This window comes from Grammomys surdaster, unplaced genomic scaffold (genome assembly GCF_004785775.1).
Source record: "Grammomys surdaster isolate TR1022 unplaced genomic scaffold, NIH_TR_1.0 127, whole genome shotgun sequence".
NCBI lineage: Eukaryota > Metazoa > Chordata > Mammalia > Rodentia > Muridae > Grammomys > Grammomys surdaster.
The window spans coordinates 2,109,682-2,125,118 of NW_021604585.1; the positions used below are offsets into that span (position 1 = coordinate 2,109,682).

General features: G+C 40.2%; 1 protein-coding gene across 2 annotated transcripts in view; it reads left to right on the forward strand.

The window, feature by feature from the left end:
* Lrrc9 (leucine rich repeat containing 9) overlaps positions 1–15,437 on the forward strand; it is a 68,212-nt gene that overhangs the window by 31,293 nt on the left and 21,482 nt on the right. For both annotated transcript variants that reach the window (XM_028789453.1, XM_028789459.1), the window contains exons 17-23: positions 1,365–1,484; positions 2,500–2,691; positions 4,143–4,268; positions 6,929–7,063; positions 8,440–8,617; positions 10,128–10,348; positions 10,921–11,043. In XM_028789453.1, coding sequence (XP_028645286.1) covers positions 1,365–1,484; positions 2,500–2,691; positions 4,143–4,268; positions 6,929–7,063; positions 8,440–8,617; positions 10,128–10,348; positions 10,921–11,043 — 1,095 coding nt within the window. The remainder of the gene's footprint in view (positions 1–1,364; positions 1,485–2,499; positions 2,692–4,142; positions 4,269–6,928; positions 7,064–8,439; positions 8,618–10,127; positions 10,349–10,920; positions 11,044–15,437) is intronic.

A 15,437-nucleotide genomic window follows, 5' to 3' on the forward strand; every position in this document is an offset into this window, starting at 1 on the left:
ACATGAGATAGTAACCTATCTGCATCCCTGCCTTTGAGACTTATCATATTCAGATGTGCTGCTACCACAGTTTCCAAACTATCATCATCTCTGACCTACTTCTTGTCATAGCCTTCTAACCAGGACTTCTGCACTCAGCAGTAGCAATTCTGAAACTCCAGAAAGTGTGTACTTTGTAGCCTGCTCCAGAAAGTGTATCACATTTACAAGGAACAGAATCTTACTTCTCAAAACCCTAACTTTGGTGTCTTGTAGGTGAACTTAGTGGCAGTCAGGCTGACAGTGTGAAGATCCAGTAGCAGTGGTCCAAAGAGGAATCAGTCAGCAGGAGGGACCAGTGTGGGTGAAGGACTGCACAGCTGGCATGAGAAATATTTCTAGAGTCAGATATATTAAATATGATGCATCTGTACAATCCGTGGTTTTTGGAATAGTGTGCACAACCTAGCCTTTCATGGCAGTTTTAGCCAATTTTGAATACAATTAAAAACTTAGCTGTTTCTCCCTGTGAGACAGACGCTCAGTTGTATCCACACCAATAAGATGATTGCAGTGTGTGACCATGGTTGACAGTAGTTAGCCACTTGTAAGGACTGTAGTCAACTACATGTACTGTTTTATTGTACCATTATTTACTTTGTAGTCCACCCACAAATACCTCTTTCACTCGATAGCATTCAGAACAGTGAGCTTTGAAGTCCTAGAATTATGTAGGCTTCATGAACTCTTCTTAATACAAAACTGAAACCTGTTCTTTTGTGTGTGTGAGGATGCGATGAACAGGGAATGTCTGGGCCAACGTGTGATGTAGGTGTGGCCTCAGATGCCCTTTCTTCTCTCTCTGTGACATTCTGTCCCCCTGTTTCAAGACCCTCAGATTTTCTTCCTTGGTCCAGTGGCTCAGTCAAGGGACACACTTTCACCTCTTCCCCAGGTGGTTTTCTGCCTAATGTCTGAAATCGTGAGAGCCTCGATTGTTCACTGGCTGAGAAGCAGCTCTTCCCTAATAAGTACCCTAGCCAATATATTTATTCACTAAAAGAAGAACTTCTTGCTAATTATTAACAAACTTAGACCAAGTAAGAAGTCATGTTAATCACATACCAGGCCTAGCTGTGTTGTTGCAAACTATTATTAATTTTCAACATCATATAGCATATTTACTTACTGTTTTAGCATTTTCTGAATATCATTCATAACAACCATGTTCTCACTTTTGCATTATCGTAGATGATTTAATGATTTTACACTTAAAAGGCCAAGAAGCATTGGTAATTATTCTAACTATGTTAGATGTTAACACCTAGACCCTGTCGCAGAAAGTAGTTATTTTGTTTTCAATTCACATTTTATTTTGCTTCCAGAGCCTGAATCTACACGGGAATAGCTTGAGTAAACTGAGAGACCTCTCCAAGTTAACTGGGCTTCGGAAACTGAACATCAGCTTTAACGAGTTTACTTGCTTAGACGATGTGTACCACTTGGTAAGAGCTGCTTTTTCGAAATGCAAATGCAAAATCAACCACACGGCGGCGGCAGGATGGCAGCCTGGGCCTTGGGGGAGAGAAAACGCTGTTCAAAGGGAAGGAATGTTCAGTTATGAGATGAACTTGTTCTAGGGATCTAATGTACAGCACAGTGGTCACTGTGTCAATTAGATGACCTTATTATCTATTTTATTATTCACTATAAAATAACATTAAGATACATTAAAATAAACAATGCAAATGTATGAGTTGGGGCACTCTTAGGAGAATGTGCTTACAGGCGGCTCACACAGGAAGAAGGGAGTTTGCTACTGAGAGCCAAAGCCCCTTGTGCAGCCTCTTCTGCCCCTCCCCTAGATCCTCTCCCTGCACTCTCCCCTGGTCATGATCTCACCCAAGTACACGCATTACCATAGTCACTTGGCTTCGACATTTTAAGAAAGGTGCATTTTATTGCTAGCAGCAACATGGGCCTATACCATGAGGCCCAGCTTTAGAAAACTGTGCACCTTTAAAAAAAAGAAAATTACAGACTAAAATTAAATTTCTGTCTCTAAGGATGTACACTGCAATTGAAGCCATTTCAACAATATAACTAGGTATAAAGACATTTTTTTTGTGTGGGTAACAAGTTGTCTTGCAAGTTGCTGTTTGCCTGCCCTCCTGTGCAAACAAGACCCTGCAGTTCCATGTTCACAGAGATGAGGAAATCTATGCTGTAGTCTCCGGAGTCTTTAAAACGAAATGGCTTTATGTATGTTTGACAATGAGACTCCAACGTCAGAGCTGTAATCTAATTGCATAACTTATCTACAATCCTTGTCTTCTCCCAAGTTTACTAGAGAAAAAAGCCTGACCTGATAATTATTGCAGTGACCCAGTGTGTTACCCTTCTGGCAGTGTGGTTCTGTGCACGTTATAAGAAAACATGTGATATATTTAAAGTGGAGAAAAGCACTTGGTATACACAAACCCCGAGTTAGCATTGTATACCTATTTGTATGTGCCACAGTACAATCTTGAGTATTTGGACGCCAGCCATAACCATGTGATAACCCTGGAGGGATTCAGAGGCCTGATGAAACTGAAGCATTTGGACTTGAGCTGGAACCAGCTGAAGAAGACTGGCGAAGAGATCAACGTGTTGTGCAAGCATACCACCAGCCTTCTCACTCTTGACATTCAGCACAACCCCTGGCAGAAGGTATGCAGCAGACACCACTAGAAAAGCAGACACTAAGTTCAGAGCCACTCTCTGTCTCACTGGTCAGTCCTAGCCAGAAATAGGCCAAGCCACACCTGTTTCTTGTGCTTCCCTCAAAATCCCGTGTAAGTATGTTTAGAGTGCTGATCTAGTGATCTGAATGCCACTGTAAGAAAAAGCTGTGCTGTCATGCCAGATAACGTGAAACCTGTGACAATTGGAATGCCTTACTGCTCTAAGAGTGATTGAAGTCGCCGGGCGGTGGCGCGCGCCTTTAATCCCAGCACTTGGGAGGCAGAGGCAGTTGGATTTCTGAGTTTGAGAGTTTGAGGCTAGCCTGGTCTACAGAGTGAGTTCCAGGACAGCCAGGGCTACACAGAGAAACCCTGTCTCGAAAAACCAAAAAAAAAAAAAGAGTGATTGAAGTCATTTGCAAACTTGCAGAGAATTCATGTCAGTGTGCTAGAATGCTTTCATGATGACACACAGGAGCCAAGCATAATCTGATATGGTAGAGGAGACACACTGTTAGGAAGGGAATAGCATATCCCAATGTGCCCTAAACTCTGGATAATAAACATAGGCTTACTTTGCAATTTCCATTATTTATTCTCTTTAAAATGTAGAAATCATGTCTCTTCATAAACCTAAATTATAAAATCATATTCTATTATAGAAGGAAATTAGAATGTTATTTCTTTAAGCCTATCTCCAAGTATTTTAAATGAGCCCAAATTTATAATTTTAAGACTCTTATTCATTGCTTCCAAAATGTACATAGAGCCAGGCACTGCACTTGAGAGGCAGAAGCAGGAGGGTTGTGAGTTCAAGGCCAGCATAGGTTCTGTAGTGAGATCACATCTCACGAATAAATAACTAAATGACATTTGTATGGTTGTTTAGTGTTTTAAAAGTACTAGTAAAATGACTGGTTCTATTAAGCGGACCATATTACTAAATTTATAACACTGAATTTAAGCTAGGTAAAATAATAATGTTTTGTTCTGTTCTGCTCTCTTTTGTTTTGTTTAGTTGCCAAAGCAGACTTCTCCAATGGTCACTATCTCCCTGTAGTCAAGTTGGACTTCAAAGGCAGGAGATTCATGCTGAGTCCAGCACAGAGCTCCCTGGCTTACTGCCCACTCAACAAGCATGAGTCCCCACCATGGTTCCCATGATCCTTTTCACCAGACACTGTCCAACAGCTCCTGAGATCTCCCACCTAGAGCAGCAGACTCACATCTTGAAAATGGAACAGATTTATTCTTACATAATTTAATTCCAACTATTATTTAAGGAATTAAATTAAGTCTTTAGTTTTAGAAGCTAAGTAGTTTTAAAAGAGAGATATACAGTTTTCAATTATATAGAAGGGAAAGAAGTGTTACTTTTCCATGCCATAATACATGTGATGTCTTATGAAAATTAACTTTTTGATATTTTTTCCCAAGCCAGCCACATTGAGGCTGAGTGTTATTGGCAGACTAAAGACTCTTACACACTTAGACGGACTCCTCATCTCTGAAGAAGAAACCAGAGCGGCTCTGAAGTTCATTAGTGGAACAAAGATCACCCAGGTTGGCATCAGTAGGTTACTGTTCCCTGTGTTAGATGAGACAAACAAATGATACTTTTCTGGCTTGTTTTCTTTCATCAAGCTTGATACTCTCCTAGTGTATTAAGTGTATAAAAATGAACCTAATACCGATGTTACCACTTGACAGTTTTCCTACGTCCATATTTCCTCCCATACCCTCCCCATAAATGGCAGCAGGCTTTATGAATTACCTTAGAACAGCCCCAGATGCCAGCTCCTTCCCTTAAAAAGCTCTAGGGTAATTACTTTCTAATCACATGACTTACTGAGTCCTTTCTAGAGGATGCATGAAAATAAACAGTATTTGTGTATGCAGTAGGCTCAGGAGGCTTGGAGAGAGTGTTTAGTACACTGTCTACTTAGTTTCAGAATTGTGTGTATCTGGCTAAAACCAAAGCTAACCTGTTAGCCTACAGGGACAGAAATACCTACACTACACAGAGTCACTCCTGCACTTTGGGGGTTGGGCATGTAGCTTAGTGGCAAACACTGTGTCAGCTTGGGTTGGCCCTGGCAAACATTCAGCTCTATCTTAGTCTTCTGTCTTTCTTTCTTTCCTTTATCCTTCTCTCATATATCTGACAGGAGCCTCCCTTCTTCCTCTCCTCCCCTCTTCCCCTCCTCCCCTCCTCCCAGTTCCCCTCTACCCCAGATCCTGGGATACTTGAATGTTCTTTCCTTGAACAACATAACAGTTGGTTTGGGATCTAATCAAAATGAAGGGATGAAAACTTTTGTTGATAAAAAATATAATGAACGTATTGAGAAAGACTTCGATATTGGCTCCAATAGAAATCAAAGACTACTAAAAGTTTTAAGACCGATAGCATCTCAGAACAAAGATCCAGTAGAGGCTCAAACCTCTGAGAGAGCTTGATAGACAATGAAGCCACCTTTGTAGACCCAAGAAGCTGCTCAGTACAAAGTTCTGGGGCCAATGCATTAAAACTTCACTGCAGTGAACTGGACAGATGGCTCAGTGGTTAAGACTGCTCCTCCATGGGGTCCAGGTTCAATTCCCAGCATCAACATGGCAGCTCACAAATGTCTGTAACTCCAGTTCAGCAACACACACACACACACACACACACACACACACACACACACAGTGTATGCAGACAAAACACCAAAGCACATAAAAATAAATAAATCTTAAAAAAAAAAAAACTTCACTGCAAAAGATAAAACCAAGAATGTTTTGGAACAAAATATCCATGCGATTTACCCTTATGACCATAGATTAAGCAATTATTCATAAGGAAGGCAAAAACAGGCATATCATGAAAGGTGGGGTTTGTCCACAGTAAAATTGGCACAGCCTTTCCTTAAAGGATACTAATAAGGAAAGAAAGAGAAAAGGTAAGTAATATGCCAGGGAAGAAAATTTAAAACATAAATGTCAAAATATAGTCTCTCTCAATATCCCAAATGTGTACAGAAAAAGACAACCAACTGAGAAAACAAAACAAAACAAAACAAGGAAGGGGTTTGAAAAGCATTTCACTGGATAGGATAACAGAATAGCTAACTAATTTAGAAAGCGATGCTTTACCATATTAACATTCAAAAACAAAGGCTCAAACACAATAATCTGCCAATTAATACAGACTGGCAAAAAGTTTAAGCTACAGCCAGAATATGAAACAGTAATTATAATTGTTACAATTGCTTTGGAAATTTTATTTGACTTCCTACCTCTCTCTTCACTCCCTCCTCCTCCCTTCCCTGCCCCGCCTCCAAACTTCTGTAACTTTGTATTCTCTGAAGAAATGCTGTATGTGTGCAGGAGTCATACACAAGACACAAGGGTATCCACAGTGGCAATGTTCTTAGTAACAATAGCCTTGGACTCAACAACAATGTTCATGGTTAGCAGAGTCATTAAGAGAATACTATACAGGGGTAGGGATGTGGCTCAGTGAGTCTCCAAGTGCTTGTCTATCATGCAGAAGGCCTTGGATTCAATTCTTAGCACCCCACAAACCAAGAGTGGTGTGCACATCTGTTATCTCCAGCCCTTGGGAGGTGAAGGCAATCGACTCAGAAGTTTAAGGTCGTCCTAAGCAACATAGAGAGTTCAAGGGCAGTCTGTGCTACATGAGACCTTGTCTAGAAAAGGGATGGAGGGGAAGGAGTCATACAGGGAATTTACACACCACTGACTACAAATGAACTCCAACTCAATGCTGCAGCATACATGAATTTCATAGTGTTGCAAAGGAACAATGAAATGCAATACAGAGTTTTGTTTCCAAAAAGTTCAGACAATGTAGAGCATTATGATGCCTCGTGTATGAGCACAAACAGGACTAGAAAGAAGAAAGGAGTGGGTGGTAGACAAACACGAGAAGGACCCCATCTAAGGGAACTTGCAGGACAGTGATACTGTTCTAGATCATAACTGCTCTTATGGGAACATTAGATGAATGTTTAAAGTAAAGCATTCTTGAAGTTGTGTTTAGGAAAAGAAGACAAACTGAAAATTAAAATTTATCTGGATATGGAAGATATTTTAAGGGAAAGGAAATGTTTTAAAATCATTTATGGGGCTATTTCTGTGGGAAACAAAACTTCTTAGCTGTGTGTAAATGAACATCCTTATGCTACCCCTTTTGTTCATCCTATTTTTTTTTTTATTAGTTAACTCTCTTACAGCATTCCAGCTCTAAAGAAGAAAGACCTCGGATGCTCAGTATATGGCCTTCTGCCAAAATTCTGACCCAGATTTCAAAGCTAGGACCCCACTTTCATCTGACTGGGAACTGGTACTTGAAGGTAACAATTGATTCATTAAAACTTGTGTTACCCTATGGTGATCCCTGTATTCAACATTGGTGTGAACTATGAAGAGGACACAGATAGACCAGGAACAGAAACACGAAGAGATAAAATGGGAAATGAAGACTTAAGATGTACTTTCCTGGCAAATGTCAAGTATATCGTACAGTGTTTCCAACTGTAGTCATAATACTATACTTTAGCCCCTCATAACTCATCGTTCTTGAAAAGTTAAAACTTTGTGCCCTTTGACCCTACTTCCCTGCCCTTCCATCTCCATCCCCAGAAAGCACCAATCTTCCCTCGGCCTCCATGAGATTAGCCACTTAGACTCAACATCTAAATGAGATCACAGCATTTCATTTATAATGCATGGCTATCAACTAACATACGCTAAATAGTTATCATTTTAAATGGGAAATTATGCTTCAATAAAGTTGAGAAAACATACAAGGCAATTTATCATTTTTAAAGTAATAAATGTACTTTTTTTTAAGAGAACATGAAATGATAAGACCAAGTTCTAGAAAGATGTCACAGGGACTCATCTTCAACTACGGTTATTAATGGAACTGGATTTAGAATAAAGGTCTATAAACTGGAGATGTAGAGTGAAGGATATAAACTGAAGAGTAGACTTTGATACTAAGTTTAGCCAACTTAATGCTCAGAGCCAGAGATCAAGCCAGCGTCCTGATGGCAAGGGAGCAGAAATTTTTGCAAGAGAATCTGGAAATTCTCCAGGCCTCAGCCAGGGACAGGCCACAGCCAGGGACAGGGACAGGCCACAGCCCCGACGGCTTCTGCCACATAAGGTCACCTGATCACATCAGAGTCCTTTCTAGTGCAAACTTGAAAGATACCAACAAAGCTAATAGAACCCTTGAAAACGGGAAACCTTGGTGACATTTTTCTCATATAATATAGGTTGTTATTGGGCTGTAGTGCAGGCTCAATGGTAGTCCCAAGTCTTGGTATCAGAGTGATACTTTAAATATGTTTCAAGTGGTGCTGAAATGGCCACAGTTTTATATCCACCATTAACAATGAGCCAGGCTGGGAATGAGTGTGCCCTGAAGAAAAGTGGCTCTGCAGCTGAGGCTGTCCCCAAAGGGACAGACAGTTCTTTACCAGTAGTTGCAATGACACCCAACTGGCCTGCCACTTTGCCCACAACATTACAAACACCCTTGTTAGAGTCTTGTCGATCTTTAACTTTATTGTAATCTAAGACTTTTCTGTATCATTAGTTCCTGAAGGAATTCTAGCATTTATGTATCACATTTGGATTGTTTTGTTAGCTTTTTAAATCTAATAATTTTGAATTTGTTTGCAAGATTCAGAAGTAACATGTAATATAAATTATTGTATAGATAACTGCCTTAAATTTAGATGGACAACATCTCTTTGAAATCACAAATCTAGAAAAATTGGAGAATTTGAAATGGGCATCGTTCAGCAATAATAACCTCTCCAAAATGGAAGGCCTCGAGTCCTGCATCAACCTGGAGGAGCTCACGTTAGATGGCAACTGCATCTCAAAGATAGAAGGTAAGACACCATAGCCCCCATGACTCGAGCACCCAAAAGGGAAGCTCTAGAGAGCTTCCAGCAGGCCTGTGTCGGAGTCTTCTGCATGCCTGTGGACAGGATTGATGATGAACTGCTCACTAAGCACAATGAGCCCCGGCATCTGTCAACCTCCAGGCCTCTCTCCTTTCTAATGTAGGGGATTACCATCAGTGACTACACTCAGTGTGTAGCAAGGTAGAAGGGAGGTGGCCATTAGGACTGTAGCACTGAAGAAATGGATGGGTCAGGCTTTCTGTGGGAAAGAGCCAACAGTCCACTTCGTTTTGCAAGATATGGAATTAAGGTGATATTTAGAAATGTGAAGACCTTAACAGAAGTGAAAATTATACTCACTGGAAATTAGAAAATGAAAACAATCCTGTAGACGTCTTCTATGGCTCCACTTCCAAACCAGTTAATCTTCTTTACTAAGGTCTCAGTCATAATGGCATGAGTACACTTGGACTGTTTAAAGTGTAATATCAGAACATTGATTCTTCACCAGAGAGTGAAGCTCATCCCCGCAGCAGCTAGCCTAGATTCTTCAGATGACACTGGTTTGTGCTTACTGCAGCTAAAACCCAACATTTACACAGTGTGCTCTGAAACACACTAAATATTCTGCAGCTGTCTTGGATTCTATCCCTACCCTCACTTGATGCCTTTAATGGAAAGAAACTGAACGAAACCTTCTCTGGCCTGCTAAACAAACTGTCTCATAGTCTCCCTTCCTAGAAACAATTGTACTTGATTCTGTAACCCCTTAGAAGTGGGCTTTCACACGACCCTGTAATAGATGAGGAAATGGAGTAGTTGTATCATTTACCTGTGGCTCTGTGTCACCCATTTGACAGTAACTGTGACTCCAGAGTTCTTTCTTTCAGCCAGGTGTGTGGTGACTTCCATCAGTAACCCCAGCACTCAGCTGTCTGAGACAGGAGAGCTGTGTGCTGTGAGTTTGAGGCCAGTCTGAGCTACATATTGTCTTTAAAAAGAAAAAAAAAAGTCCCTTCTTTCAACCGCTCTCTCTTGCCTCTATGCCTCTTCACTGTGAACATTAGTGTTAGATTCTGCTGGGAATGGCCAGTTTTCTAACTTCATGCTAAAAACAATTTTAGGCATGTAATGTGATAATTGGGAAAAATGGCTGCCATTACTATGGCTGATTCCATAATTTCCAGTGTGCTATACTCTGGTTTCTATTCTTTTGTGTTTTAAAATGAGACCTAGGAGCTATTATATTTTTATTTTTGAAGGAGAAATTGTTACCTACAAAATGCCTTTCTTTAACACCTAAGAAAAATGAATCTACTTAGAAATCCAAAATCAAAATTTGATGCATGAGTGGAACTTTCTACACATGACTCTGTCCTTCTGAAACACAAAGAAAGAAATGATTTACACAAGGAGCATCGGTACAGTGGCTAGCTTGTTCTGTTTGAAACTAACCTGCCATCTGAGTCTCTCCTTGGCTTTGCTGATTTTCTAGGCATCACCAGGCTGACTAAATTAAGCCGCCTCAGCATGAACAACAACCTTCTCACCGGCCTGGAAAAGCACACATTTGATAACATGCTTCACCTCCACTCCCTCTCTCTCGAGAACAACAGGATCACATCACTGAGCGCTTTACAAAAGACATTCACTCTGATCGAGTTGTACATAAGCAATAACTACATAGCTGTGAACCAAGAGATCTACAACTTAAAGGTGACTGTCTGGGCTAGCAGCTTTCTGCTTGTAATAGCACTTACTGTCTATGCTATGGGAGCCATGCTCACTGCACAGAGTTTGTTAAAACTATAAAGAAGAAAATAAAAAAACAAGGCTTATTGAAATATATTTGCATTCATTTTATGTAAATGTGCAAATGATAGCCATCTGATACAAGTATGGGGTCCATTTTTATCAGCATACTTAATGGTGCAAAGTAATTTATTTCATTATGACATTTTCACGGCACATACAGTTGCTTTGATCATATCCATACCCCTTTACCGCCCCCACCTCCTGCTCCACCTCCTTCTCCTCTTCCCCCCCCATAATATTCCCTTTTACCCTCATGGCCTTTCTCTCCACCAGCTCCATATATGAGGGGAAGCACAAAATATTTGTTTTTCTGAAACTATCTTATTTTCCATAAACACTCAAATTCTATGATATAATTATATATATGATATAATTGAAATATTAACATCCAAGGTTGTCTAACCTCTGGAAAAATAACTTGATGGAGCATGATTTGCATATGAACATAAATTGAATGTATTCTCATTATCTAGGGTTTATGCAACTTGGTCATTCTAGACATGTATGGAAACATTATTATATGGAACCAAGAAAACTACCGATTGTTTGTAATATTTCATCTTCCAGAACTGAAGGCCTTGGATGGAATCTCAATTGTAAGTTGTTTTTATGAATCATAGCATTTGATCCACAGTGCATATATTTCCATACTCACAGGTCATAAGCATTTTGAATATTGATTTATCTCTAGTAGTATACTGAACCCTGCCATGCTTATTAAAATCTACTTCTCCAAAGCTCTTTTTGGTTCTGGATTTTACAACTCTCTCACCTGGCCAATTTTTAATAGTCTAACATGAGGCAAAGAGGAAAGATGGTGTTTACCTTATCATTCAGTGAATTTGGTGCCTCCAAACTAAAGAGTGGGCTCAGCAGGTAAGGAACCCATAGCACGAGCATGAGGCACTGGGCTGGGATCTCTGGATCACATGTAAAGCTAGGCAAGGCCTTCTGTACCTGTAACCCTAGTGCTTCTACAGTGAGGTAGGAAGCAGACAAGAGAGAATCCTCAGAAGCTTTGGGCAGGTAGCCTGGTACACTCATCACTGACCTACAAGATAAAAAGGAAGGACCAGTGCCTAAGATTGTCCCCTGACCTCCATATACACACACCATAGCACAGACATTTTTTTAAAGAATCTTTTAAGTGAAGAGCAGCAGCTGGAGATGAAGCCTAGTGATGAATAATTTCCTAATGTGTGAGGTTCTGGGTTGAATCTCTAATCAGTGCTGCAGCGACAAGGCATGATTTTATGAGGCAGAGTAGAAGTACACACCAGAGCACCATCACCCTCCTTAGGCTTAAGAACTGTTTCTTCGTTCCTGGGGAAATACAATGTTGACAATTATGGAAGATATATTTGAACTCACAAATGTAGTATGGAAAGATTGCTTAAAATCGTAAATGGAAAACCCAAGGCTTAGGAATGAACACAAAATCCTCATCTGAAGACCCATGTTCTATAACAAGCAAGTTCATCGGGGACTTCCAGACTCCATGTACCAGGCTAAGTGCCAGACAATCCCATGAAGGATGCAGTTTCCTAGTGCAATATTATCTAGCTCTCATCAAACAAAAATGGACATCATATTTTCTAGAAAACTGAAAGACAACTCCTGGTGGTTTAATACTCTGAGACACTCTAAAGAGATTACTAATCACACATTTTCAGGGTCTCGCTGAATAAAACATCTTATTCCAATAAATGCAAATTCTCCAGAAGTATATCTGTTGGGTTCATTGAGTCACTAGCCTTCACTAAGGGTAGATTTTTTTAAGCATAGTCTTATATAACTGATATTACATTTGCTCTAAATATGTTGGAGCTCGTATCCTTTTTATTAACTGCTAAACATAAAATGGATGTCTCAGTCATAAAGAAGAACAAGATTATATTCTTTGCAAGACACACATGCTACTGGAGACACTTACATTAAGCAAATTAAAGTAGTCTCAGAAAAACAAACTTCATATGTGGAAGTGAAGCAAAGAAAGGTGTCATGAGAAAATACTTTTAGAAATAAATGTAGGGGGAAAGACTAATGAGGAATATTGTGAAAGTATTTCCTTTTTCATTTTAGCATCTCAAAAGCTCAGAGCCAATTTTATGATTCAATAATAGAACTTCTACAGGATATTATATTGTCTCTGTCTATAGCCCTAGTTTTTATCTGTTTTAATTTATGTTGTTCTTGTTGGGTTGTTTGTTTGTTTGTTTGTTTGTTTGTTTTTGAGACAGAGTTTCTCAGTGTTCTCTATGTAACAGCCCTGGCTCTCCTGGACCTCCTTCTGTAGACTAGGTTTGCATCTAACTAAGAGATCTGCCTCCCTCTTCCTGCCAAATGCTGGGATTAAAGGTGTGCACCACCACTGCCTAGCTTAATTTACCTTGTCATTAGTCTTGATCTTCTTCGTTATTTCTTATTTGTGCTTTTTACTGTTTTCTTATATGTTTTCTGTAAGTTTCTCTGAGTTCTTTGTGGGATGGGGTATGTTACAGACCTGTGACTTAATAATGGGACAAGAAGACCAGGCTGAAGAGTTGGACGTCAGGTTAAAGAGAATGGGAACATGCTGAGTAGTTTTCAGAAGGGTAATTACACATCCAGAACTGTGTATTAAGAATTCTCGTCTAATAGCAGTAATTATGGCAGTAGAGAAGATAGCAGCAAAGAAAATTACTAAAATATACAAGAAACAAATAATGAGAAACTGAACCAGAAGGAGGTGACTAAAAAGAGAAAGATGATGGCTGGGCGATGGTGATGCATGCCTTTAATCCTAGCACGCAGAGGCAGAGGCAGAGGCAGAGGCAGGCAGATCTCTGTGAGTTCGAGGCCAGGCTGTTCTATATAAGTAAGTTCCAAGACAGCCAGGGCTATACAGAGGGACTCTGTCTCAAAACAAAAACAAAAAAAACAAAACAAAAACACCAAATAAATAAAAACAGAAAACTGAGACTTATGAGAAGTAATGGGGCCTCTTCAGTCACACCACCTTAAATATGCCTGTTCTCTACTAATCTTGTGAGCTGAGCAGGGTGCGGCTGAGTTAGTATTGTACAGGAGAAATGACAGGGGAAACTGACAGAATTTATCAGCCATAGACAGCAAACATGAAAAGAGACCTTCTACTGCTGTGGTCCAGGAATCACCACACCAACCACTCAGACTCTGGTCTCAGTCAAACAAGAATAGTTTATTGAACACACACACACTAAGACTGATTTGATTGATCAGGGGGGTCGGGGCATAGCATAGACTCAGGAGCTAAGACTAAGACCTTGAGTGTTTCTCAGGGCCAGTCTATAAAGGCAAAAAACACAGTGAACTCATAGGCAGCTTCAGGGTGGTACAAGCTGTTTTGGCTAGCTAAACAAAATAGTTCTAACTGACCTTTAATTTGATTGGTCCTAAGTGGAGCCTGTGGTTGTGAAATTTCCAAGAAAAACAAAGCTAAGAATGCAACAGGATATGTGGGCGATTTGACCCTGCAGAAAGAATTTTCTATGTCAGCATTACAACAATATGATTTGGCTGGCAGGCATGAAGCAGAAATGGCTACAGTTATGCTAAGGAATCAGATTTTAACAGCTACAAAGTTTGCAACTATAGTAGAAGTGTTAAGGGGGTAGTTGGATTTATCTCTTTGGATTCTTAGCCTTCATAAAAGAATTTTAAAAGATACTCCACTAGGAAGCTTAAGGTCAATTTTATTAATGTTTAGGAGAAAATAACAGGGCAAGCAAGTTATAAATCATGGTGGCCATTGGGACAAGTATGTGGAAAAGAAGAAGAGATAAAGCCTTGCCTCGAGTTAGGTCAGCATGTTCAGCAAGAGAGCTCAGCAGCCAGTCACACGGCAGCAAGTAAGTCCATGGCAGAAGGAGGCACCTTCAGTGGAGGATTAGGAAGACCCAGAATGGTAGAGAAAATGTGCTTAGGCTTGGGTTAGTATCCACACACACATACCCCAAAGTGATAGAAAAGAAAAAGAGAAAGTTGCACTTTTCTGGTGGCTAGACCTTAAAAGATCAGCATAGTGATGGATCCATGAGTGACCGCACTGAGGGTGATAGGCTGAAGAAAAAAACACATTACCTCACTAAGGGGAAAATTATTCTTCCCAATGCTTCAGCACACCTTTGAGTGAATAAACCTTCCTGAGGGGTGAAGCTTTGGAAAGGTAATTGACAGGTTCTGGTGAATTAACTCTTAAGAGAGGAAACAACGGTATGTCAGGTCTCAGCTCAGGCCAGAAGCTGATTCCATGCTTTTGAGTAGGAGAAAATAACTTTTCTTTAATGAGCATCAACAGAAACCTGATAGTCATAGTCACCAAGACTACTGTAACAAACAGGCCCCAAGATGTAATAAAGTAGAAGAAAGGCAGAGTATCTGGCTAATGTCAGACAAATGACATCTCATGATTACCTGACTGGAAATATCAAGCAGGCAATTGAAATCAGGAGACTAAATTTAGACATGGAAATTTCATTGACATTCTTTTTAAGAGTCAGAAACAGCTTGAAGAGAGCTGATAGTTCAACTGAAAGCATCTGTAAGGATGTCTAAAGAAAGAAAGTACAGAATGCAAAGAAGTCTGGGTAAGGCTTGGGGGTTGGGAGGCTTATCCCAGCACCCAGTTTCCTGAGGAAGGCAGTAAAGGGGTATGGAGTCAGTCATCAGGGCCAAAGATGCTTCTGTCTGCGCTTATGTGGCCAAAAGCTACTCACTGGCATCTGACGATTAACTCCTGATGACTGCAGCAGGGGGAAAAGAAACTCAATTACATTGGTTCTTTTCTCTTTGACTCAGGCCCCTTCCTGGCCAGACAAGAGGCTTGGAGTTCTTTAACTCTTCATGAGCCTGAGAGAAGAGAAGAGAAGAGAAGAGAAAAGGAAAGGAAAAAGGAAAAAGGGAAAAAAAGGAAAAAAAAGAAAAAGGAAAAAAGGGAAAAGGAAAAAGGAAAAGAAGGAAAGAGGAAAAG